At 43.6% G+C, this 27,966-nt stretch overlaps 1 protein-coding gene across 14 annotated transcripts in view; it reads left to right on the forward strand.

The window, feature by feature from the left end:
- LOC126272091 (voltage-dependent L-type calcium channel subunit beta-1) overlaps positions 1–27,966 on the forward strand; it is a 2,208,268-nt gene that overhangs the window by 2,029,192 nt on the left and 151,110 nt on the right. For 8 of the 14 annotated variants that reach the window (XM_049974653.1, XM_049974656.1, XM_049974654.1 and 5 more), the window contains one exon: positions 13,972–14,206. In XM_049974653.1, coding sequence (XP_049830610.1) covers positions 13,972–14,206 — 235 coding nt within the window. The remainder of the gene's footprint in view (positions 1–13,971; positions 14,207–27,966) is intronic. The other 6 variants (XM_049974664.1, XM_049974661.1, XM_049974658.1 and 3 more) reach the window with 1 other exon arrangement.

Here is a 27,966-nt window from a genome sequence, read left to right on the forward strand (position 1 = left end):
TTACTGGCCAGCAGAGTAGCCACCATTAGTTGCAACACACTTGTGACATCGGTTGTAAAGCTACTGGAAACTGGCAGTAAAACACTCCTTGTTGAATTGCTCGAAACGCCGTGGTCACGCATTGTCGAATATCTGCATCTTTGCAGGAGATGAGACCTGCTACTACCTAAACGATCGGGAAACTAAGCGACAGTGAGTGAAATGGTGTTAATCATCTTCCACGCCACCCTCTGGTGGAAATTCACGATAGGTGCCCTTGCTCTCGAAAAGGGCGATCAACGCCATCTCAATCTTGGATTTTGACATCTAACTTTATTTTAGGGGTGAGGAAAACGAGAACACAACGCCACTGGCTGCCGCTTGGTCTCCAGATGGTACTGGTAACACCAGGTCTCACCTCCTGTAATGATGCGGAGAAGCAACAATCGTAACAACGGTGCTTCGAGTGATTCCCCATAAACCGTTTTTTGAGGGGTTCCAACAGCTTCAAAACCGATATCACAAGTGTGTTGTAGCTAATGGTGGCTACTCTGCTGGCTAGTGAAGGTATTTTGGGTGTAACTCTTGTTTTCTTTATTTTCTGAGACTATTCACCTAACTTTTCAGACGAACGCTGTACAATTCCTTGCTGCAGATGGACAGTTGCAACAGCGTCTTCCACATTATAATATCATTATTTAATAGGTAAGTAGTATAGGTACGGCGACTTGGGCACAAAAAAATGGTTCAAATGGCTCTGAGCACTACGGGACTCAACTTCTGTGGTCATCAGTCCCCTAGAACTTAGAACTACTTAAACCTAACAAACCTACGGACATCACACACATCTATGCCTGAGGCAGGATTCGAACCTGCGACCGTAGCAGTCGCACGGTTCCGGACTGCGCGCCTAGAACCGCGAGACCACCGCTGCCGGCCCTTGGGCACAGCTATGAACCTTACAGAAATACTATCTAAATTTGAACACAGTCACTAGCCTTTTGTTCAAGGTCTTGCATGATGTCATCGATGACCTAGAACTGATGGGGTCATCAGTGATCAGCTGGGGTTACAGTATTTAACTGAAAGCTACTGACACTGTCAAGAGACGATATTCATAAAGTGTTCAGGCGCTATACTCAGAGGTAATATTATTAATGAACAGTTGCAATTTCATGACTTTCTTACACACTGTCACGTGCCACGCCTCTTTCTTTTGCCTCCAAAACCAAGGCAGAGACTTGTTCAATTTGCTTCACTTTGGTCGCGGTGCTGCCTCTGTATGGTATTCTGTTTCTTTGGATGGAACACTATACAGTGTGTATGTACCCACATATCTTGACCTTGCAGTCATTAGTACGTAAATAATGTAATTTGACCAGAGTAAATGCTTTTCGGAAATAATAAGCACTGATTTTAATCCTAGAGTTACGTAATTTTCATTAAGCATCTGGCGCTACTTTTAATACTACGCTCTGATTGGTTGGAGATAGAGAATTTTACATTGGAAATAACGTAATTTGACATCTTTTAAATACCACGCTCTGACTGGCTGGAAAGAGGAGTGACCATGGCGAATATTGCACGCAAGTGATGTACTGCCAACAACTTGGAGTTTTAATAGTGCACTATGACTGGCTGGAGACACGAGGGGGAGGGACTTTTACTTCCCCATTAATACAATTGGTCTATTTCCGTCATCTTAGATTTTGCACACTATGATTGGCTGGAGATAAGGAGTACTGGATTTACTGATTGGTTGGAGATAGGGGGAATGGAGGGGTCTCTTAATTTTTATTAAAGCAATTGGACTATTTGCATCATCTTGTGTTTTAATACTGCACTATGATTGGCTGGAGATAAGTAGTGGTTTTGGCATCCCACTGATAACGATATCATTGACCATATCGTCGGTTCAGGGTCATCAACGACGTCATGCATAACCTTCAACAAAAAGTCAGAGACAGAGTTCAACGTCAGGTAGTGTCTCTGTGAGGTTTTTACCTGTGCCAGAGTACATGGTAGGCGTACTAAACTAGTTCCCTGAAGATGTGTTGTTAAAACCTCCTTCAGACCGTTTGTCTCCAAATTAACTCTCTCTTCCTACCATGTTCTTTATTTGCCTCCTTCCCTAAACACAGAGTTGTCCTCTTTGTCTTCTCCTGTATCAGTATTTATAATCGTTGTTCATCTTTCCTGTTACTCTTTAAATGTTCTATCGAGGACGAGGTTATTAGAGAGAGAACTTAAATTCGCACTGGGAAGGAACAGGAATTACACTTGTACTTTGGAGAGGAATTATCCCGATATTTAGCTTGAGCGATTCAGGGAAATAAGTGAAAACCAAAATCTCAATAACCGAACGAGAATTTTAACTGTTGCCCACACGAATAGGAGTCCATTGTTTTGGGACGACGCCACCTCGCCGTGTTTCCTATCCCGCATTCTATGCTACAGAAGCTACGTCAACATGAACTTCCTTTTCTGAAATTTTCTCATTTTTGCCCGTCGCTCATTCAATTGAGAGAATAAGCAACATCATCTGTAACTTACAGGAATTGTAATTTTTGATGTTTGTACTTTGTACCCTTACTCACTTTGACGTTGCTGAACGCTTTCTCTACGTCTTCACGTGTTCTGCAAGTATCTTGATTATTTAAAATTATTTCTTTCTCTATGAACGAAGGCCCAGACTACTTTTCTAATAAATTTATCTTTCTGAAGCCATACTGATTTTTCTAAAGTCCATCATTGTTTGATTCTATTCTTCTATCTGTTTTTTACGCTGCAATTTATAGACATGAGTTGTTGGATTATAACTGTCCAACAATTCACACATTTATACACGCGCGCCTTCATTGGCGGCCCGAGGATACTATTTACCTATAACTCCTATAGTAAATCCTCAGATTAATATAAATCTTCACTATACTTGACTAATAATATTAATAGTCCATGTTGTCGTCGTTATTATTGAAGGAATTGTTGAACTAAAAGTAGCAACGAGGATTTTGCAAGAAAAGTTATTTTGTTTATAGATTTTGTGCACAAAATCCTTTTAATCTGTGGTGACCAAGTTATATTATGAACTCGGTTTGTTAACAGTAGTTACAGATAAAACGTACACCGAAGCTCCGCGTTATGGTCCAGGTGGGCCATCGGCACCGACCGCCACCGTGTCATCTTCCGTCAATAGCATTGGAAAGTGGTATGGAGGCGTGTGGGGTCAGCACCCTATTCTGGCGACTGTGTTCGGCTTTCCTTACCTGCGAGCCGCTACTCTGTATCCGAGTCCGTCTGCAGCTGACATCACGAGGCTGAACGTCCTCCCACCAAGCGAACATCCGTGGCAGTATCGTGACTAGAGCCCGGATCCTCCGCATAGCAGCCAGACACGTTGGCCATCGCCTTCGGAGACGCACGGGTAAAGCTTATACCCAGAACTAGTTTATATGGGAGCTACATCAACACAATTATTTCTGGATTATTTTCATAAATGCTACCTCAAAGTTCCTCACTAAATTTTATTTTCTGGAAGGAAGTCTGAAATAATATTAGATTTAGAAGTTTTGACCGAGCAACTCACGTCGAACTCATAGAGAATTTTCAGCGATCTTCTCAGGTTTCATTAGGTCGCTCGCTTTGCTGTGAGGCAGAGGGCAGAGAAATGGCCAGTGGGTGACACCAGTGTGGGATTTACGGGGCAGGAGGTCGTAAAGAGCGAGCCGGACCTCGGGCGTCCGAGACAAGTCATTAAGTACAGTACCGAGAAAGATTTTATGAGTCATAAGATGGAATTCTTTTTTATATAGGACCATCGACTCTGACCTCCAGACAATACTGTGTTGTTAACCATACTTATTGTTGAAATGTATTTTTATCTCATTTATTCACTCCTGCAAGCGAAAATGACTGCAATAGGAAATAATTAAAACACAATCTACCTGACCGTGTGTCGCTGTCACTGATGTTGCTAATGTTACCATGGTTGCTGCATAGCAGCTTCTACTAACAGCAAGGCCTAAGTTAAACAACCATTATAAACAACCTTTACGCGAGTAGAGGCATTTCAACCGCATTCGGTTGGATACGCTCGTTGCGATAAACTTGGAATGATTCCACTGCATTTATTTCCTTTTACTGACACTCAACGAAACCCTGATTCCGTTCAGGACATAGGGAGCCCACGTGCAAACTGTTCTGTAGCTAATTTAGTCTTATTTTCGTCAGCTTTATTTCTTGTTATATATTTTACCTAATTTAACTTCAGTTGAATCTGGTACTCTGTCATAGAACAGCTGTGCGTATTTCTGTAACCCTTCAGAAACACTTAGCTGTTCTATGACAATGACGAATGAATAAGTGTGTAATACTTTTTCAGACTATGTATCTGGTTTCTATAGGCATATATTTTACACTCTCTTAAACTTTTATGTTGTGTAATATGGGTTTCGAGAAACCATACACTTACTTTAAAATATTAAACAGCAGTATGTACCCATTACTCTCGCACATTATCATTTAACTCTTAAAGAAGAGTGTAGGAGATAGGAACTGACAGAGTGAAGCACCGTGAGGCGTGCTTGTGTGGCTGTTTGAGAGATGCTGGCGAGAGCACGGGACTCCGAGTGTGGAGTGAATCAGCCAGGAAAGTTCAACACTGAAGAGCCAAAGAAACTGGTACACCTGCATAATATCGTGTAGGGTCCCCGTGAGCACTTAGAAGTGCCGGAACACGACGTGGCATGGACTCGACCAATGTCTGAAGCAGCGCTGGATGGAACTGACACCATGAATCCTGGAGGCCAGTCCATAAATCCGTAAAAGTGTTCATGACAGGGGAGTTTGGTGGCTTGCGGAAATGTTTTAACTCAGAAGAGTGTTCCTGGAGCCACTCTGTAGCAATTCTGGACAAGTGGAATGTTGTATAGTCCTGCGCCCAAGTCCGTCGGAATGCACAGTGGACATGAATGAATACAGGTGATCAAACAGGACGCTTACGCACATGTCACCTGCCAGAGTCGTATCTAGACGTATCAGAGGTTCCTTATCACACCATTACAGAGCCTCCACCAGCTTGCTGACATGCAGGGTCCATGGGTTCATGAGGTTGTCTCCAGACCCATAAACGTCCATCCGCTCGATACAATTTGAAACGACACTGGTCCTACCACGAAACATTTTTCCAGTCATCAACAGACCAATGTCGGTGTTGAAGGCCCAGGCGAGGCGTAAAGGCTTGTGTCATGCAGTCGTCAAAGGTACACGAGTGGGCCTTGGACTCCGAAAGGCCATATCGATGATGTTTCGTTGAATGACACTTGTTGGTTGGCCCAGCACTGAAATCTGCAGCAGTCTGCGGAAGGTCTGCACTTCTGTCAGGCTGAAAGATTCTCTTCAGTCGTCGTTGGTCCCGTTCTTGCAGCATCTTTTCCCGGCCGCAGCGATGTCGGAGATTTCGTGTTTCATCGGATTCCTGATATTCACGGTACACTAGTGAAATAGTCGTATGGGAAAACTCCCCTTCATCACTACCTCGGAGATACTGTGTCCCATCTCTCGTGCGCCGACTGTAACACCACGTTCAAACTCGCTTAACTATTGATAACTTGCCATCGTAGTAGCAGTAACCGATCTAACAACTGCGCCAGACACTTGTTGTCTTCCATAGGCGTTGCCGACCGCAGCGCCGTATTCTACCTGTTTACATATCTCTGAATTTGAATACGCATGCCTATACCTGTTTCTTTGACACTTCAGTGTAATACATAGCTCGCTACGCCTGTATAGAAGTTTTAGTTCTAAGCGTCTTATTGTGGTCACTTTACACTCTAGTGCGATAAGGATTCAGTTGCTACGTGCTTCGGACGGTTGAATTAAAATGAGCAACGACGGAAAGAAAAAAATTAGCAGATATCGCCTCCACTTCATCTGCTTATGTTAGTTTCGCACACAGGTTGCTTCCATTTACCTATTAAAGCTTTACATTTACTCGCATTCCACCTATAACAAAATTCAGACTACATTTTTATACAACAACACGTCCAGCAACAATTGTTACATTTGTTGTTAATCAGTACACATATTCTTGAAATCTCGTGCGAACTGTTGTCTAAACGCGGGTTACTGATAGTTCTCCGTGTCTAAAAACTTATATATATCTATATTGTCATGACGCTTGGACCTCGTTTGTCCTCCTGTTCACAAAACCCGATCTGGACGATGCGGGATGTGTGAATACGGACCCTGTCGTCTTGGAACACAGCATCACCATTTTGACGAACAAACATTGAACTATGAGATGGATCTTATCAGCCTTGCAGAGTAACCGTTGGGTACCTCCGGCATGTTGGGACGTAAACTCGACCAGAAGTTGGAAACAGTGTGAAACAAAATTCATCCGACCAAATGCCTTTCTTCCATTGCCCCATAGTTCAGGTTTCAAGGCTTCGGCGCCACATTTTCCTGTTACAGGCATTTGAGTCACTGTTTTTAATTGCAGCTCACCTTGCTATTCCCTGCTTATGGAGCTCCCTCCGTGTTGTTTTGATGCAGACAGTGTTCGCGAGTGCTACATTCACTTCTGCAGTGGCTTTTGCATCTGTCGTCCTCCCATTTTTCGGCACAATCCCCTTCAATGGCCACCCGTCACTACCATTCAACACGTACTTTCGTCCACATTGTTGTCACTTAGCGGACGATGTTTTTCCGCTTACCCTATAAGCGGTGTAAACCTTCGGTTGGTGCCTCTTGAAACACCAAACACTTCGGCTACCTTGCCTATGCAAGCACCCATCAAACGAACACCAACCATTTCCCTCGTTTAAATTCACTTAACTCCGACATAATGCACTCACAACTATACAGAACGCTGTTCTGGCCACGACTGCCATTCGCAACGTAATTAGGAGTTTTGCACACGTGCCGTTCTTGATCATAAAGACTGCGCAACCTGCAGCCTTGACCAGCACCTGCATTTATGTTCAAGCGTGCAATTCTCACAGTATTTCCTATTTTTGTCCACCCCCGCGCGAATCTCGTGTAACAGGTGCTATTCCTCTTCGCGAAACATAAGTCTGTTGCATAATTGGTGTGGAAGTACAAATACACTTAAGAGTCGAGTGTAACACCACAATCGACACAGCCCGCGTATACTAATGTAAGCCTACCTCTGCCAATGACACGAGTATAACAGGTATAGTTTTCAGCAGTGCAGTGACCTTCTGGACGCCATAACACTCTATCATGAGTGTTGATTTAAACTTGCGTGACTTGTTCACACTCCTCATTTTTGACATCTGTGCATTTGAGTGACCTGATACTAAATTTTTCCGACACTGGCATTCAGTTCCTCACACCTCTCCCATTGAAAGAGTAGTAAAAGAAAAAAAAACTAGATGCGATGTTAATACGTTACACAACACGTCCGACATATACAGGGTGGTCCACGGATCGTGACCGGGCCAAATATCTCACGAAATATGGGTCAAACGAAAAACTACAAAGAATGAAACGTGTCTAGCTTGAAAGGGGAAACCAGATGGCGCTATGGTTGGCCCGCTAGATGGCGCTGCCACAGGTGAAACGGATATCAACGGCGTTTTTTTTTTTTTAATAGTAACCCCCATTTTATTACATATTCGTGTAGTACGTAAAGAAACATGAATGTTTTAGTTGGCCACTTTTTCGGTTTGTGATAGATGGCGCTGTAATAGTCACAAACATATGGCTCACAATTTTAGACGAACAGTTGGTAACAGGTAGGTTTTTTAAATTAAAATACAGAACGTAGGTACGTTTGAACATTTTATTTCGGTTGTTCCAATGTGATACATGTACCTTTGTGAATTTATCATTTCAGATAAAGCATGATGTTACAGCGTGATTAGCTGAAAATAAAACATTAATGCAATAAATGCTGAAAATGAAGTCCGTCAACCTCAATGCATTTGGCAATACGTATAACGACATTCCTCTCAAGAGCGAGTAGTTCGCCTTCCGTAATGTTCGCACATGCATTGACAATCGCTAACGCATGTTGTCAGGCGCTGTCGGTGGATCACGATAGCAAATATCCTTCAACTTTCCCCATAGTTACAAATCCGGACACGTCAGATCTGAACGTGATTCGACGACCAATCTACCTATCATGAAATATGATATTCAATACCGTTTCAACCACACGCGAGCTATGTGCCGGACATCCATCATATTGGAAGTACATCGCCATTCTGTCATGCAGTGAAACATCTTGTAGTAATATCGGTAGAACATTACGTATGAAATCAGCAGACATTGCACCATTTAGATTGCCATTGATAAAATGGGGGCCAGTTATCCTTCCTCCCATAATGCCGCACCATACGTTAACCCGTCAAGCTCGCTGATGTTCCACTTGTTGCAACCATCGTGGATTTTCCGTTGCCCAATAGTGCATATTATGCTGGTTTACGTTACCGCTGTTGGTGAATGACGCTTCGTCGCTAAATACAACGCGTGCAAGAAATCTGTCATCGTCCCGTAATTTCTCTTTCGCACAGTGGCAGAACTGCACACAACGTTCAAAATCGTCGCCATGCAATTCCTGGTGCATAGATATATGATACGGGTGCAATCGATGTTGATATAGCATTCTCAACACCGACGTTTTTGAGATTACCAATTCTCGCTTAGTTTGTCTGCAACTGATGTGCGGATTAGCCGCGACAGCAGCTAAAACATCTACTTGAGCATCATCATTTGTTGCAGGTCGTGGTTGACGTTGCACATGTAGCTGAACCCTTCCTGTGTCCTTAAATAACGTAACTATCCGGCGAACGGTCCGGACACTTGGATGATGTCGTCCAGGATACCAAGCAGCATACATAGCACACGCCGTTGGGCATTTTAATCACAATAGCCATACGTCAACGCGATATCGACCTTTTCTGCAATTGGTAAACCCGTTTAAACACGGGTCATGTATCACGAAGCAATTGCCGTCCGCACTAGCGGAATATTACGTGATACCACGTACTTATACGTTTGTGACTATCACAGTGCCTTCTATCACAAAGCGAAAAAAGTAGTCCAACTAAAACATTCATATTTCTTTACGTACTACACGAATATGTAATAAAAAATGGGGGTTACTATTTAAAAAAAAACGCAACTGATATCCGTTTGACCTATGTCAGCGCCATCTAGCGGGCCAACCATAGGGCCATCTGGTTTCCCCCTACAAGCTAGACGAGTTTCGTTCTTTGTAGTTTTTTCATTTGATGCTTATTTCGTGAGATATTTGGCCCGGTCACTATCAGTGGACCACCCTGTATAAACCACCTACCTACGGTTCGTGCCGTGTCAATTATGAATGGCCATCGAATTGGTAATTACACATGAATAGGATACGTTATATAATACAATACGATGTATACAAACTAAGTTTATTGGTTTCCACCAACAAATATTCCTAACTATCCATTCCACACCCACAATTTTGCAATCCGCAGCCATAATATGTCAATAGAACAGCTTATACTCGCTTCTTCCTCAGACCTCTCATAAACAGGGTGTTCATTTTAACTGAAGACATTGAAATATCTCAAAAACTACATATAGTATCCAAAGAAGTTACAATTCCAACTTGTTTGTCTCGGAGGAGGACATCCAATGATACCACATTCGATCTCGCCCCCCCCCCCCCCCCAATGTCCCCAAATCCAACCCCTTTCGTGGCTGGCAGGTAGGAAAAATTGGAAGTTTCAAAGGAAACACCCGTTTTTTTATTGCAGATTACGATTCTATGCAAAATCTACGTACATTCAGTCTGAAGCACTTTCTTCGTTCTGCCACAGATGGCGCTGTAATAGGAGGAAGAGAAATGGGTACACAATCGGAATTTACGATAAATTACTCAATGCCTTCGAATATTCAGTGGCACGTGGGAACCCATCTCCATGATGAGATGGTAGTACAGGTCAGCATTTCATAAATTCTAACCGGAAACACCGTTGGCAACATTGTATTCCTCAGACAAATCGAACAGGGAAGTACTCTTCGCGCCACTGTGGCCGTGGCTCAAGGCGAACGCTACTCTACTTTTCCAATTAGAGCGAGTGCTCGAACGTAGTACCACCAACTTCAGTTCACTTGATGATCCGCTTTTCAAATGACCGTAAACAGGGCAGAAGCATATATGCAGGAATGCCAGCAGAGGCGTTTTTGATGCGGTCGACCGTGTCTGTCTTCACGGCCTGTTAACACTCGCTAGCACACCTTATCTTTTAAATATCCCCACAGAAAGAAATCCGGTGGCGTCAAATCTGGCGACCTGGGGGGCCAATCAGCAAGGCCACCTCTGCCGATCCACCGACGAGTGTACACACAATCTAATACCTCCAGTGCTTCAATTTCGTAATGCATTCAGAAACCACATTAGTTGTCGAATATCCAGGGCAATATCCTGCAGTTGTACCGGTAGTTCCTGATCCAAAATCGTTTGATATTTGTGTCCATTCAGCGTGCTGTCGATAAAATACGGACTAGTGAGTTGGTGCCCCACGATGCCACACGATACGTCAACCGACCAAGGATGTTGATACTCAACTTGTCTTAACAAGTGGGGACTGTCTACACTCCAGTGATGCTTGTTATGCCGGTTAAGTCTACCATGGGTTTTCAATATAGATTCATCGGAAAATATTACCTCGGCAAAGAACATGGGGGTGGTTTGCATTTGTTGGCATGCCCATCCACAAAACACTACCCGGATATGGAAATCGGCCCCATGATGTTCCTGCAGCAGCGACACGTGGGGTGGGTGATACGACGACGCACTGCTGTGGTGACACTACCTCCGGACATACTGAAATCGTGGTGTAATTGCCGGGCGCTTATCCGTGTGTTTTGTTTGCACTGCCACTAGTACAGCTATTTCATTATCTCTCCTGTAACACATTTGGTTCGTTTCCTTTTGCCGGTCTGTACGCTGCCATCAGATATAAAATCATTCACAACTTTGTAAAAGAACGAACGAGAGCGAGCTTACTCTGGAAAACGCCCGGCATACAAGCCAACAAGCCTCAACATTTCTCTTGCATTCTCCGTAAATCAGAATCATTTCAACTTTTCTTCTGTGCTTGCAATGCTCATCACCCACTTGCACGTCTGTTCTCAAGATGATAGATAGGTAATCAGGCAGTGAACAATGCGCAAGTACCGTAATGTTGAGAGTCGCCATCGGCTCTACGTCTGCACGGTACGTGAGCTCAGTTCTGCCTGTTCAGGTACCTGGTAGTTCGCTGCACGGCCGCTGTGCTGCGTCTTGTAATGCACAGAGGTGAGGCAGCATAGCGGTGGGGTCCCACGCGCCATTGGATATTCAAGGGCCATTGAGAAGCATGTCGTAATTTCCGATTGTGTACCCATTTCTCTTCCTCCGATTACAGCGCCATCTGTGGCAGAACGAAGAAAATGCTACAGACTGAATGTACGTAGATTTTGCCGTAAAGTCGTGATCTGCTATAAAAAGGGGGGGGAGGTTCCCATTGAAGATATCGAAGTTGCCCACCCCCCGCCACCCACGCATGGGGTGAGGTGGCGGGTGAGTGTGGTATCGCTGGATGTATCACTTCGAGACAAACAAATTGGAACTATAACTTTTTTTAATCCGATGTAAAGCTTTCGAGATATTTCAGTGTCTTCAGTAGAAATGAACATCCTTTATATGATTATTAATTATTAATCACCCGACTTCTTAATGTAGCTCTTCCTCTTAGCACCGTTCCTGTCTTTTACTACAACACATCCCCGTTTCTGGCGTGGAGAACACAGCAATCGCCTTAACCTGATTTCTTTGAAACTTCGCAGAGTGTAAGAGGGCAGTTAGAATAAGCAAAGACGTGTCTCAGCTCAACCGTAAATACTCGACTGTTTCTGAGAAAATGACGGTCAGAGTTTTCGACGTAATTTAGATGCCTCTGAGCGCACCCTAATCTCAGCCGAAATGGTGCGACACTGGCTAGCGTTGACGCTTCCAAGCTTTGCGCCCTTTGTTCTAAGCCTCATTATTATTTTTATTTTTCATTTACCTACCCAAATAAGTAACAGATTACAGCACGAATATTTTCCAGTGCATATTCAAATAGAATGGTCTGTATTTGTCTACCAATTGATATCTGGTGCATGAAATGAAAATGACAAACAATAAATGAATGAGAAAATTATTCAAAATTGTTTTTGTTGGCGTTCCTGTAGTGTATCTCGACTCACAGTCATTTGCAAGCGCCAGTTTTCGGTAAAGTGATCCGTTACGGATGGTTCACCGCGGAATTATTTCCAACGCATGAAATCTTCAGCGCTTTAATGGCGTTTATTTACCGAAAGAGATTCATACGAAAAGAATGTGACTGCGGCAAATTTGCCTTCACACGATGGACGTGATGTTTGAAATGCCTATGTTTGGGACGTTTCTACGTTCGGTTCCATACGAGAAAACGCACCAAATCTTCCTGAAGAGTAAACATAAGAATAAAATACAAGGATTAATGTATAATAAATGTATGGCAATTATTGCGAAACCCAGTTGTAATTTTACAATTAATATAATGCCTTTGTATACCTTAGGTTGATAAGAAACATTCCTGTATCAAGTTTTCACGGAAATAAGTAGATAATTAAAAAAATAAAATAAATAAAAATAATAATCGGGCCTCGAACACGGGACGCTAATCTGAGAGGGCTCGGTGCTAGCCACTACGCCGGCATTTCGACTGCGAGTATCGCGCACAAAAAGACAGTCGATCCTAGTGACATATTCAGGAACTGAAAGACGCCATTATATAAATCTAATGAGTTTGTCAACATACTAGAAACAAAATATCATAGACTTACGTGATTAGTAAATTGTAAGAACTGCTTAGAATCCTTATCCTGTAGCAACAGATCTCTGCTGTTTTTAATGCATTTCATGGTCTTGTGATGAGAACAAAACATTGTAAATTCTGGCATTTAATCAATTCGTAATATCCATAAATCGTGAAAATACCACATAACTATGCAAAGAGCGTCAATTTCTGTTTATTGACGTGGATTAGAGGGAAACTTCTCACGTGATCATTTCCAATTTCTCCCTCATGTGATTGACAAGGAGGCACAGTTCATACTCTCAAACTACCTGAAGAAAGGCATTACCCCATAGCTTCTTTTTATTAATAAATACACTTTAGAAGATCTTTAAACTGTAACTGCTGTTACCTAATGTTATGTATTAAATCAGCAACATATACATCGATTATAGTCTCATACACACCGCTGCAGTGGCAAAAATAATCTCGTCTGATAATCACGCAATCCCAGAAAAACAGACAATCCTCAGTACAGGCAACGCTGCAATATTTGATAATTATGTATATAGTTAGTATTAGCTCGTTAAGTGAAACTTCTTTTGCAAAAGAAACACCCTAGCATTTGCGTTTATTTAGGAAATCCATGGAAAAACCTAAATCTGAACCGTCGGACGGGGAAGTTAAACGTGCTCCTCCACAATGCGATGCCAACGCCTTAAACATTACACCGTTTCGTTCCGTAATTTTCAGGAAATATTTCTCACTTTCTTCGTTGTTTCTTGTTTACCTAAGATGAACAACAGTAGAAATGAGGCTCGGTTTATAACCTTCATAGTGTGAGATTACCGCTGGCAGTTGTGGCCGAGCGGTTCTAGGCGCTTCAGTCCGGAATGGCGCTGCCGCTACGGTCACAGGTTCGAATCCTGCCTCAGGCATGGATGTGTGTGTGTGATGTCCTTAGGTTAGTTCGGTTTAAGTAGTTCTAAGCCTACGGGACTGACGACCTCAGGTGTTAAGTCCCATAGTGCTCAGAGCCATTTGAACCATTTGTAAGCTTGCTATTCTTGTTTCTCCAGTTACGCTAGCCGCATAGCTTTTCGGTGTGCATGTTAGTGACTATGAGCAGCAAGCAAGGTGGCCTGATGGTGGTTTTTGTGTCCCGCAGGAGAAGTACGACAACAACTGGTGGATCGGCCGGCTGGTGAAGGAGGGCAGCGACGTCGGCTTCATCCCGTCTCCCGCGAAGCTAGAGAACCTGCGGCTGCAGCAGAGCCAGGCGCGCAACTCCAAGCTGTACTCGTCCAAGACGTCGTCGTCCAGTAACCTAGGTGCGCTAGTCAACGATGTGCTCGCCTCCTCTAAGAGTGCCAACTCGCGCGGATCCACCCCTCCCACCCCTGGTACGTGGCTGCGTGGCGCCCGCCGACACTCGCACACACTACCACACTACACTGCGCTCACTCACCGCTTCTTATTCGTTCTTCTTGCGTTCTAATCTGATGCCGCCGCCTCGCACAGCGCCGCTAACGCGCAGGGCGACCGTCTAACCGTGTTACCTACACCACGGGGTGCATGTCGATTACGGTTGTGTTTCCATTTCGATTGTGGGGATGTGTTGCGACTGAGGATCGATTTCGAGTGTTTGTCGTCTTACACCGTGGGTTGATTTTCATTGCGGAAAGCACGTTACCTGCACCATCGATTACGGTGGTGTTTCCATTTCGATTGTGGCGATTTGTTGCAACTGAGGATCGATTTCGAATGTGGGTCGACTTCGAGCGCAGGTCGATTTCGAGTGTTTGTCGTCTTATATTGTGGGGTGATTTTCATTGCGGATCGCATCAGTTAGGACTGGGCAACCATTGGGGATCAAGATCGATAGCAGGACTGAGGATCGAGACCGTAGTTACCTAAATTTATAACTGAGGGGAATCTAATTTAAGAGAGAATAATCTCAGCTCCAAAGACACCTTGTAAATCTAAAACATTAATATCGTTATTTCCGCTATTATTCTCTGTTACGAAAACAAATCACCGCATCGGTACCAAATTATCTTCTTCACATTTTCCTTAAGTATGTGGGGTGGCAGAAACGACTGTTACTGTTTTCGATTGGTCTAAAGTACTGTAGAACCGATCTCCTAATATGGTTCTTTTCTTTTTCGCCGCTGATTTCTCATTTGTATTCAGAGACCCGGGGAAACCTTATCTGAGCAAAGCAAATGCGTCGATAAACGTGCGCTATTTAAAACAGATAACACTGCATGCTATACAATTCCAAACTTATTTAATTTTTTTCCATGGAAAAGAAGTGATGGCATGCCCCGTCACTACCAAGCACATAGTTGCACATAATTCGACTGATACATGAAGTACGACGGTATTCCCAAAAGTAAGGTCTCCTATTTTTTTATAAGTAGATAGACCTTTTTCTTTCTACAATGGTTTACATCAGTTTACAGCTTGAACATTTAATTATTTTTCGACAAAATCACCATTTCTATCGACGCATTTTTGTAGACGCTGTGTCAGTTTTTGTACGCCTATGTCATACTAGCTCGCCGCCATGCTGTTCAGAAAGTTATGAACCTCTTACTTCACCTCATCGTCGGAGCTGAATCGCCGGGACCACAATTAACGCTGACAGGTACTGTGAAATTCTGAAAAAACTCAAACGGGAGGAAAGGATTGTTGAGCAAGGGCGCACAGATTCTCCATGTCAAATCTCGCCCACACATCACTCGGCAAACCGTTGCTCTCCTGCAACAGTTTCAGGGGAAAATAATTACCCATCGCCCACCCACCCTATAGTCCTGACTTGGCACCCAGTGACTATAACCTGGTCCCTAGGTTAAAAGAACATTTGGCAGGAAACCGATTCAGCTCCGACGACGAGGTGAAAGAAGAGGTTCATAATTTTCAGAACAGCATGGTGGCGAGCTGGTATGACATGGGCATACAAAAACTGCCACAGCGTCTACAAAAATGCATCGACAGAAATAGTGGTTATGCTGAAAAATATCTGAATGTTCAAGCTGTAAACTGATGTAAACCATTGTAGAAATAAACAGGTCTATGTACTTATAAAAAAATATGAGACCCTACTTTTGGGATTACCCTCGTATCATAACAGTATTAACAAAACACGAAGTGGATGTGAATTGCTACTGAAACTGTTGTGATGGCAGGAACACAGTTTTCCCTACTGAGAGACAATAAATTCCGGTCAAAATAAAAGCGCAGAGGAATACCAACAACACTATTAGTAGTAGATTGTGCATCCCACAGACAGTGTACACCGACCAGCCAGAATGTTATGACCATCGACCTACTATCGACATAACCTACCCAGGCGATGCCAGCGTCACGTAGGGAGGAATGACTGCTAGTCAAACACATGCACGGTGCATGTAGCATCAGTCAGCGCGCTGTCCCTATGTAGAATGGGGAAGGCTGGCGATCTTTTCTGGGTTTGAGCGAGGGGAGATTGTGATGGCCCAGAGGCTCGGCACGAGCATTTCGAAGACTGCACGATTTTGCTGTTGGAGGAGTGCTGTGGTGAGTGTCTTCAAGGCGTAGCGAAACCAAGCCCAGACGTCGTGCGGTTCGGTGGCCATCACTCATTACAGACATCGGGTATCGTGGCTGTACTGACTGGTAAAACAGGACAGGCGGCGCACTGTGCCGCAAATAACATTAGACTTCAATGGCAAGCAGTACACAAGGGTGTCTGAACACACAGTGCACCGAAAACTCTCTCAGCCAATGTTAACACCACGGCCCTCTAACCTACGAGTGAAGTGAGCGCCGGCCGCGGTGGTCTCGCGGTTCTACGCGCAGTCCGGAACCGTGCGATTGCTACGGTCGCAGGTTCGAATCCTGCCTCGGGCATGGATGTGTGTGATGTCCTTAGGTTAGTTAGGTGTAAGTAGTTCTACGTTCTAGGGGACTGATGACCACAGCAGTTGAGTCCCATAGTGCTCAGAGCCATTTGAACCATTTTAGTGAAATGAGCATGTGAGTATCGATACTGGACGTCGGCGCAGCTGCAGAGGGTTACACGGTCTGATGAAATCCCGATACCTTCTTCATCATGCCGATGGGAAGGCGCGAGTCCGTCGTCTTGCAGAGGAACAGCTCCTTGTCACCTGTACTGCGGGTCGAAGCCGAGCTGGCGGCGGCTCTCTCACGCGGGCATCCGTGGGCCAGGTGGGACTCGTGCGCCCAAGTAGTATCGTACACTGGTTGCAGACCTCTTCGTGACGGTCATGTTTCCCTACGGCAGCGGCATTTGTCAGCAAGATAATGAGCCATTTCACAAGGCCAGGAGTGTGATGGAGTGGTTCGAGGAACACCAATTGATGTGCTAGTCCGCCAACTCGGCAGGACTGAACCCGATCGAACACAGCTGGGATGTGATCGAACGTGCCATCAGCGCTCACCGCCCCCTCCGCGGAATCTACGGACATTAGGTGACTTGTGAGTACAAATGTGGCGCCAACTACCAGCGACCTATCAAGTCCTCATTGCTTCAATGATACGTCGCGGCGCCGCTGATATCCGTGCGGTCACAATGTTCTGGTTGATCAGTGTATGTCTGAAAGCGCAACATTCAAGCTAAATGAATCTTGTAGGCCTACGCCTCAAGCATCAACATCATGTATTAATATACGATATTCGACCCCAGTCTGAAGGTATTTCAGAATGTAATGACAGTTCGATTGCTCTGTAAAGTATAATATTGTAGTAGAGGGTTATTACAAACCACTGAAAAGGGTTTTTGCTTTTGTCCTCTAGTCGTCTTGTAGGGAATAGTATTACTGGTTTTGTAGTAATACAGAGAAACTCCCTTGCTCATACCACAGATGTCACGTCCGTAGTAAATTCATCCTAAACTCTAGATAACACCTTCATTTAGATCTGTTGAAAGGCATTGTTGATACGAGCTCGTATTTTTTTGTAGGTATCCTGATGAAGATGACGTAAGTGTGGAATAATTTACATAAACCCACACAAAATAAACGAAGGTGAGCATGGAGACAATAATGTAAATTTCTTAACAGTGTCGCGAAAGTGAGCAATTTGAGTTTTTCAGAGTCGTCTCTACAAATTCATAAATGTCGGTATGGAAGTGGAGTAGAGCGCCGTACTGTTCATAGATTAAGCCCATGTTTTCGGTCTGTAGGTAGAAAGCGCCAGTTTTGAACCACATACTGAGAGTCCTATGCCCAGTAAAAAGTTCCATAAATTTTAAGCCGTAAGATCGCACCAAACCCATTAACACTTGGAGTACCTTGAATGTTCTGCTCGATAATGCACCGACATTGCGCTTGTTTACTGTAACACCAAATTTCTGGATCATCCTCTTTGCATTCTGGTGACAAATGTTGTGTCAGGAGCAAAGATGCCTGTTTCGTTTCAGTCAGATCTTTCAGTCTGTTGTGGAATGACGAGCTTTCTACTCGTTCTGATCGTCCACACCTGTGAGCTATACAGGAACAGACTCACATGCGCCCGTCTGTTGCTCTAGTCCTTTTTCATTGTTTCGAGTTACAAACGCGTCCTCTTGCGGTAAACTGAACATTCCATCTCAGAGTAAAGTTGACAGTCTGTGCGTCTTCAGGAAACATCTTTCAGAAGAGTTGTTCCATTATTTTCATAAATCAATGGGAATGAAAGCCAAATACAGCATAATGTTTCTCAGCACGCATCGGCTTTTTACTAACGGCTACGCTTCTGTAAAGGAAAAAAGAAACTGCAACAACAAAATAAAACATTTTGTCTTTCACGGGATGACTGCAAAGTTCTGCAATACGATATATATATTAATCGATAGTGATATGGAAATCACAGTGAAAATCAGAAATGCTTTATTTCTAACATTTAGCTAAACCTTCGAGCGACTTCTCTACATAGTCCCCGCACCGAGTTAGACATTTAGAGCTTTTCCAGTATCTTCGTCATACACTGCTTGTGCTTTCCTCCAGTTATCTACGCTGGTCTTCAGCTCGTTATTTGTGCCAAAATGCTGTCCTCGTAGCCAGCGGTTCATGGGAGCAAAGAGATGAAAATCAGAGGTAGCCAAGTCCTGGCTGTATGGAGGGTGATCAAACACTCCCCATCGATAATGCTGCAGGAGCGTCTTTGTTGCAACCGCACAGCATTGTCACGAATAAGGAGGGTGTCCGGAGACAACATTTCTCTTCGCTCGTTCTGAACTGCCCTTCGTAGACGATTTCCCTGACTCGCCTGATGCACTCCGTCAACAGGAGCATCGGTTGACACTATCTTACTTCCCCGATCGAGTACATAATGAACGTCTGTGCGTCCACCTTCGAAGTTCCTGCACCGCTGCCGTTCTTTGCTATAACGAATGATAGTTACATTATGTGGATTGCGTGAAATCAAGTGGAACCTCTCAGTGTGAAGACATCTAATGACAGCACGCACTTCACACTTGGCGGGAGGCACTACTGTTCTAAGACATCTTTGCATGCGCTCTGTGCCCGCAGAACCGAAAAGTGCGACGTCGCGCATCCTAGAAAAACACTGCGCAACGTATATGCGCGAAGTTTCATCCGATTCCCTGTGTGGTTTTCGTGTCGACTGATCTGACCTTAAAAAAAAAAAAAAAAAAAAAAAAAACATAGAAATCGTAAGATGTCAGGTAATACAGATATGGAACAGCGGTGTAATAGCTTCAGTCATTTCCGATCAACGGTTCAACTTCCTCATTACATAAGGAATGTATAGTGGAAACAAAACTGTCAGTGTCTGACGGAAGTTTCAGCTTCTGCAGACTTTCTTGGGAGTCGATAACAGCAGCATCGTAGCTGCGTTGAGGCGGTAAGGCGGAATATGTGTTGGGGGGGGAGGGGGGGGGCTATAGTATGTAGTTAATCCTGCGGCAGAAAATGATGTCGGATAAGAAAGGCGGTGCTTGGAGGAGAGAGGGCGGCGCCTGCGGGGCGGCGTGGATCGAGTATGGGAGCCGGCAGCCAGGGCGCCGCCCCCGTCCGCCCCCGGGGCAGGCGGGGGCGGCGGGCAGACGGCCGCTACAGCCCTCTGGACTCGCACACTCTCTGGCGGGATAGTAGATAAGCCAACTCTCTGGTGCTTATATTCGGTACTGTCAGAATCTAAATATATCTCCGTTATTTTTAACATGAAGTAGCTACCATTGATTCTGAGTGAAAACAGGTAGTAAGTACGCAATACACTTCACCCCCCCCCCCCCCCCACACACACACACCCTTTTTTTATTGCAACCCAACGATTTCGACCAAGGTTTTAGGGAGCTTTGACGTGGTTGTAAGGCAAATACCGCAATTGGTAATACCCTCACGTTTATTCCCGATTGGGAGCTCTTGTCTTCCACTACCACCTCGCCTGGTAGTTGGCTGAAAAGAACCGGTGATTTTATAATGGGCGTGGTCTCATAGGGCTAAACCCACTCCTTGTAGCAAAAAAAAAAAAAAATGTAAAATACATGGCCATGCTAATCTTTCACGTAAGTGTCAAATGGACTGGTTTTTTTTCTGTAACAGTAATAAACTGTTCAAACCTAATACCATTTTCCCCTTTGTTCATCATTGGAGAAGTTAGAGATAACTGCAGCTGTGTTACATACTGTCTTCTTAAATATAAGCTTTCGATGGTATCGTATAGCAACTATACGAAACAGGTTATACTTCAGGCACCTACCATGTCATCCTGGTACTGCGTTTGTTCCAGCAAGTTCCTGGTTCCACATGGCAGTCTTGCAGCTTTAAACTAGTTACTGCACTTCGATATATTCTTGAAAGTATTCCTCTGGCCTTTAGTAATTTATTTATTTTAGTCTTCAGTGGATTTTTTTTCCTTCCCTCGATTTCTATTTCACATATTTTTATCCTCTTCCGCCTGTATTATTTTCCCCTCCCACAGTTGCTGTTTTTCCGGTATTCCCACTGCTCACTTTTTACTTGCAAAAAAATGTTCAGATGTGTGTGAAATCTTATGGGACTTAACTGCTAGGTCATCAGTCCCTAAGCTTACACACTACTTAATCTAAATTATCCTAAGGGCAAACATACACTCCCATGCCCGAGGGAAGACTCGAACCTCCGCCGGAACCAGCCTCACAGTCCATTACTGTAGCGCCCTTAGACCGCTCGGCTAATCCCGCGCGGCTTTTACTTGCATGCATTGCTATGCTATGCTTCAGATACACATCTTCATAAATTTCATATCAGTTCTATATTCTGCTGGAGTCTTTTCCACCTGCGCAAGTTACCTTTAAGGTTTCCTACTTAACGTAAATTGTACCCCTTATTCACCAGTTTTGGTGTCGATGGAGTCACTATTGTGTCTCCGACTGCGCCTCATCGCGATCTTTTCAGCTTTATTTATTCGTAAACTGAACTCCATGCTAAGTAGCACCTTGAATCCAGTTCCTCTAAGTCTTCTTACGGTTAGGAATGGTAAGGCACCTGCGATACTTACGACTGGCTTCTCCGAACAGCCACATGTCTCTGCTTAACCACCATTCACTGCAGTATGATAGTAATATTAGAAGTGCCCTCTGCCATACACTGTAAGGTAGCTTGCGGAGTATGAATGATGTACTATCTACAACATGTTCCAAATTATAAGATCCAAATGTTCGGAATATGTACCAGTTTTCCTTGATTCTCTCTCCCATTATTAAGTGCAAAGTCATTGATGTTTCTCTAGTACTTCGATTTTCTGTGACTTTCACACTGTACTTGGGTATTTTATCCCATCACTGTCCTCACTTTCTCAGTAAAAAGATACTGACGCACTTATACGATATATCGTGTAGGCTCCGAAGTAATTAGAAATTTTCCTCTGATTTATAAAAAAAGCACTCCGTCTTGAGGCCACGAGTGGCCTACCGGGACCATCCGACCGCCGTGTCATCCTCAGTGGAGGATGCGGATAGGAGGGGCGTGTGGTCGGCACACCGCTCTCCCGGTCGTTACGATGGTTTTCTTTGACCGGAGCCGCTACTGTTCGGTCGAGTAGCTCCTCAAATGGCATCACGAGGCTGAGTGCACCCCGAAAAATGGCAACAGCGCATGGCGGCCCGGATGGTCACCCAGCCAAGTGCCGACCACGCCCGACAGCGATAACTTCGGTGATCTCACGGGAACCGGTGGAGCCACTGCGGCAAGGCCGTTACCCTGATTTACAAAGAATACTCTTAAATGGAAGCGCAAATCATAAATGCCTCCTTCGTACTGCACGTAATTTGTTTTCAAACAAGGATGTGGACATTCAGATATCCGAAGTTTTTTTAGGAGTATATATATATATATATATATCTGTCACGAAACAAAGAGAACCTCCCAGAATCACGCACAGACGTGCACTTACAAGTCAACTGAACATGTAACTTTGGAACACTGCGCAATTGATACGGATACATAGAACTCTATCCCCGAGAGGTAATTAAAAAGATGTAATGTAGCAGAGAAGTCTGCGGTCTGACAGTTGCTGTAGCTTTGCAACTACCACTACACTGTTTGACCACACAAGTTCTTCCGTAGTACCAGACAAAATCGAAGAACTTCGGTTACAAACACCGATAAATCTCAATGAATGATCCAAAACAGATGACGTGCAAGCCAGAGGGTTCCAGTGACTGTGACAACAGTAATTTTCCAATAGCAGATACAATATATTGCACACATCACACCAATAATGTCTCTTCTTCTTAACCGGCCGGCTCGAATCAGCTGTTGAGTTTAACCGTTTTGTTTTATTTGCATCATGTATGTGGACATTTGTGTTGTGTTCCTAATCGTGTAACTTAGTGGAGAAACTAGAGAGTATTTTGATTTGATGTTCTGTTATATGGTATAGTGTTACTGTGTGTTTATTTTGTTCCATGCGGTAAGGCACGCAGGCCAGAGCAGCTGCGCGTCTGCCGCGCTCGTCGGGCGTAGCCGGCGCTCGGTGTGGCTGCGGCTCGGGACCGTCAGCGCTCCTCCTGCGTCCAAAGGCACGCGTCAAGGCCTCGCTTCAAAAAACTGTTAACTCTTCTGCACACGGCAGCGGCATTGGAACGACGAAGACAATCTTCGAACGAGTCGATACCACCGGCAGAATTCCACGCGGTCAGGAAAGTCACCGGCTGATAGGTGTTCTGCCTTCTAATGGATTCATGCCTGTCTTCTGGGGGACATTCCATACATTGGCTTTGGGTGTATTCGGTTCCTTGGAGTTCCTTGACTACGGAGCTTTCTCAGACTGAACACTCCGCACGCTCAGCTCTCCCCGCGCTGAACTGAGCAACTTGCCAATTACTCGTTGCTCTAGTCTATGTGACGTTTTACAAAGCCGGCCACCAAGTATTGGAAATGTGACATGATATGGTAACCTCGTCCCAGTAAACCGTTCTGTATACACGAGTCTTGCTGCTCGACTGTTGTGTCGTGCCTCCCCATAAATAAGATAAAAAGCAGCCAACTCCGTTAGTATGTAATCAGCCATCAAGAATCTGTGGACTTCAGTCAAAACTTTCATGTAAACGCAACGTAGTGTAAAGAACAGTACTGTAATTGTTTATCTAGGGAGTGAACACTGGTAGCAGTAAGATGTGTGTTGCAAATGAGATCCCAGGGTCAACTTGTTGCATACGAAGCAGTCAAAACAACTGTGAACGTTGGCCTAAGGAAAATCCAGCACCGAATGTCGAACTATTCAAAGGTCCCCAGCGGGTGATCGTTGTACCTGTGCCATTTGCGTCACGTAATAAAAGTGTTTCTCTTTATAACCCTACAGGTTTGTGTTAACAGTTTTTTAAGGACTCCGGGAATGATGGAGGGAGTGCAAATACTGTACCAAAACTAAACAACTAAGATTACAGAGTGTAGTCGAGTATGAAAATCCAGCAGCGCGCTTCATTTATGTGACTCTGGGGGTAATCGTTGCGCTATGCACGAAACGAAATACAAAAGTCAAAACAAGTACCAATGAGCCTCTTCGACGTCGAAAGATACAAAGCTGACTGCGAGTGATTCTTCCCAGAATTCATCCAGAAGCAGTGTCACGAAAATCATTAAAGGGCTGCACTTTACACAAATACCACACTCTCTTTTAACATGGTTCTATACCGATTACGCCGAATAATCATGCTCTCGTTGTAATTTTTACACTCACAGCATTATTTTTCTAAAATATTACTTCATCCTTCCTTCCTTTCTCCACCAAGGTCGTAAAATTTACGTACCACTTTTATTAAAACACATATTTGAAGAAGGAAACTTATTAATAAAACTAGACAATGCAAAGTATTGTCACAAAGCTAACAAATTCTCAGTGCATGCTGCTATATAATCTGATAGTAGATATTTGGTAGTCAAGAGAAAAAGAGGAGGTACGGATAACGAATTTTAAACAGCTGCAAAGGATATAATCATGATCTTCATTATTGACATCGTCTGCCTGTTACCACAATCTTTCAGATCATCTGTCATATTGAAGCTTATTTAAATATTGTTGATTTTGTTTTTAGTGAATCAGCTCTGTTTATCCTAGGATTTGGCAGAAAAATGAATTATAAGTGAACCAATACTGTAGTTCTAACGACGATAGTAATCAACAGCAGCAAAGGGTAATCAGACCACACACTGACGGATGTCTTCAGTACTGTTGTATGGAGAGAAACAATACAAACTGCAGCGTCAAACCAGGACATAACAAAAGACTACGTAATGACGAAGGATTTCAACGATTTCTCACTAAGATGTCTACATGCGTGTTATTTTGCGTTGTAGTAAAGGTGATCTTTCGTACCTGGTCTATTACTTAAAAATAAGAGTCGTGAAGATATTGTTAATGAAGACAAGCGCTGTATAACTAGAATTTTTTACAAACTAGGTACGCCTGCGGGCAAACGGCGATCGTCGTGTAACAAATTTTTTTTATGATATTTCTTAGCTTGAACTGAAATCACACATTATATACATATTATGACAAAGGTCATAATAAAAAAGGATTTTACAATATAAAGTACACCACGACAGAAAGTTATCCAACTCGTTTTGTTAGAGACTGATATTTTTCATAGTAGTTGGTCTAATTTCAGCGTAAAAACACTCTCATACAGTTTAAAGTGTGGTGTAGAAATTGGCGCTGTTGTTGAGGTTGGCACTATATTTGCGTTTTAAACGATAAAATGCTGTGCTGTGAGTGAAACATTTAGACTCATTAAAATAATCTGTTCCATTGAGGATGAATCTTTAAAAACATCCATGATTTTTTTCAACCCTCAGCAGACAGCGGGATATAGCATAAAGTGCATTCAGCTGATGGTCCAGCTACGGCATAATAACTAGTTAATGTACAAACAAACAGGTCAACAAAAATATCTGTTTAGAAACATTATCGCCATGTGACTATAGTTACGTTTATTATGGCAACTATTGTGATTTCATGTTTCGTGGGCAACACACCACCCCTCAGCACATGGGCGCGGGCGTCCGTGCTACAAAATTTAGTTTTCTGCACATTGGCAGAGGAGAGCGTTGTGCCTTGGCACGTTCTCTGAATTTCGCAACTAGCGAGACCTCTAATGGAAGTTTAATATATTTTCTTATTCCAATCTGAAATGACAGCATTCACTTTACGTGAGCTGCAGTCTTTTTCTGAAATTACAAAAATTACTCCGAAAATATGAGGTTTTTCCAAATGTAAAAAAATGTTCCAAGGTCATGTACACACATCAAAAAAAGTTTTCCATGACCTCGGTTGCGAGAGTTCCGGAACCTGTACAGAAAGTTGGGATAGAGATCAACATAAACATAATTTCCGTTCTTTTTATTGCTCATGAAAACCACCGTACAGTGAGACATACATGGGTGGTGGTCCAGACTGCTGTACACACCGGTACCTCTAATACCCAGTAGCACGCCCTCTTGCATTGATGCATGTCTGTATTCATCGTGGCATACTACCCACAAGTTCGTCAAGGCAATGTTGGTCCAGATTCTCCCACTCCTGAATGGAGATTCGGCGTAGATTCTTTAGAGGGGTTGGTGGGTCACGTCGTTCAATCCCAGGCATGTTCGATAGGGTCCATGTCTGGAGAGCATGCTGACCACTCTAATTGCGCGATGTGTTTATCCTGAAGGAAGTCACTCACAAGATGTGGACGCGAACTGTCCTCCATGAAGACGAATGCCTCGCCAATACGCTGCCGATATGGTTGCACTATCGGTCGAAGTATGGCATTACGGCCCCACATAATGCCACCCCAAAACATCAGGGAATCTCCACCTTGCTACACTCACTGGACTGTGTGTCTAAGGCGTTCAACCTGGTGGTCTGGTTGAAGACATATGGGACACTCATCGGTGAAGAGAACGTGATGCCAATCCTGAGCGGTCCATTCGACATGTTGTTGGTCCCATCTGTACCGCGCTGCATGATGTCGTGGTGGCAAAGATGGACCTCGCCATGGACGTCGGGAGTGCAGCCTATTGCGCTCAGTTTGAGTCGTGACACGACGACCTGTGGCTGCACGAAAAGCGTCATTCAACACGGTGGCGCTGCTGTCAGGGTTCCTCCGAGCCATAATCCGTAGGTAGCGGTCATCCACTGCAGCAGTAGCCCTTGGGCGGCCTGAGCTAGGCACGTCATCGACAGTTCCTGTCTCCCTGTATCTCCTACATGAGCGAACAACATCGCTTTGGTTCACTCCGAGACGCCTGAACGCTTCCCTTGTTGAGAGCCCTTCCTGGCCCAAAGCGAGAATGCGGACGCGATCGAACCGTGGTATTTAACGTCTAGGCACGGTTGAACTACAGACAACACGAGCCGTGTACCTCCTTCCCGGTGGAATGATTGGAACTAATCGACTATCTGATCCCCTCTGTCTAATAGGCGCTGCTCATGCATGTTTACATCTTTGGGCGGCTTTAGTGACATCTCTGAACAGTCAAAGGGACTGTGTCTGTGATACAATATCCGTAGTCAACGTCTGTCTTCAGGAGTTCTGGAAACCCAGGTGATACAAAACTTTTTTTTGATGTCTTTACATAGGAATACTGTTGTAGTTGAAAAACTCTTGTCAACAATGCGTTTAATAGTCTGTTTTACATTATTACTCTACTACATACGAGAAATAATCAGTAGATGAAATAAAATTAAGAAACGTTACCAAAAACCACTTAAAAGTTAAAAACTTTTGAAATAGAAGCTAATGGTAGCTAACACAAATTCCATTTTCTTGACAGGGAAAACTATGAAGACAAAAACTCACTTTATTTGCAAATTGCACTTCTTCGGTGGGAAAATATTTTCAGTTTCAAGGTACAAGGTGGTGAACGTCTAACGAAGTATGGATTAACGGTCCTAACATTATGTAACTAGTTTTAGAACCATAACAAAATTTTACTCCCCATAGAACTCTTTTACTGAAGAATTAACAATACCTTCAAAACAGCTTCAATATTTATTATTTATTTATTGGTATAACCCCTTTGGAAGGTTCGATAAATCAATGTTAGTTTTGCTACTTTGTGCTTAATTTTCCTTCATCCTTTGAGATACTTTCTTTCTTTAGCTGACCTTTTTATTTCCTGAAATCCTGCCTTTTGTCTTGCTTCTCTAAAAAGTGTTCTCTTATCTCATTCTAATTCCCGTGTTTTTCGTATATTTGTCACTTTGGATCTGTAGCTGGTTAGTTTGTTACTATTCATTCGGTATAAGTGGCCATAAAACTGTAGTCTTCTTTTCCTCATAGCATCAGTTACTTTTTCATTTTCAGATAGAGCTTTCTGGTTGATCTTAATTTGTATTCAACATCACTATTACCCTACGTCCCAGTATTTTCCTCAGAACACTTCTCTCAACGTTTTCCAATTTTTCAAGATCTCCAAATTCTGTTAGTTTAAGTTTTTCTACTGCGTACAGTGTTTCAGGCCTTACCACTGTTTGGTAGTGTCTTAGTTTTGTGTTCCAGGACAGTTTCTTTGTTATATAAGTTTTTCGGATTTGGAATGCCGTTTCCATTTTATGTGCTCTATTTTCCATGGCTATCTTTTCTTTTGATTTGCTTGTTATCCATTTTCCTACCTATTTAAAACAGTTTGTTTTAGATATTGTATTGTTATGGATTTTAAGATTTGGAGGGGCATCATTGATATTCGTC

The sequence above is a fragment of the Schistocerca gregaria genome, chromosome 5 (assembly GCF_023897955.1).
Source record: "Schistocerca gregaria isolate iqSchGreg1 chromosome 5, iqSchGreg1.2, whole genome shotgun sequence".
Lineage (NCBI taxonomy): Eukaryota > Metazoa > Arthropoda > Insecta > Orthoptera > Acrididae > Schistocerca > Schistocerca gregaria.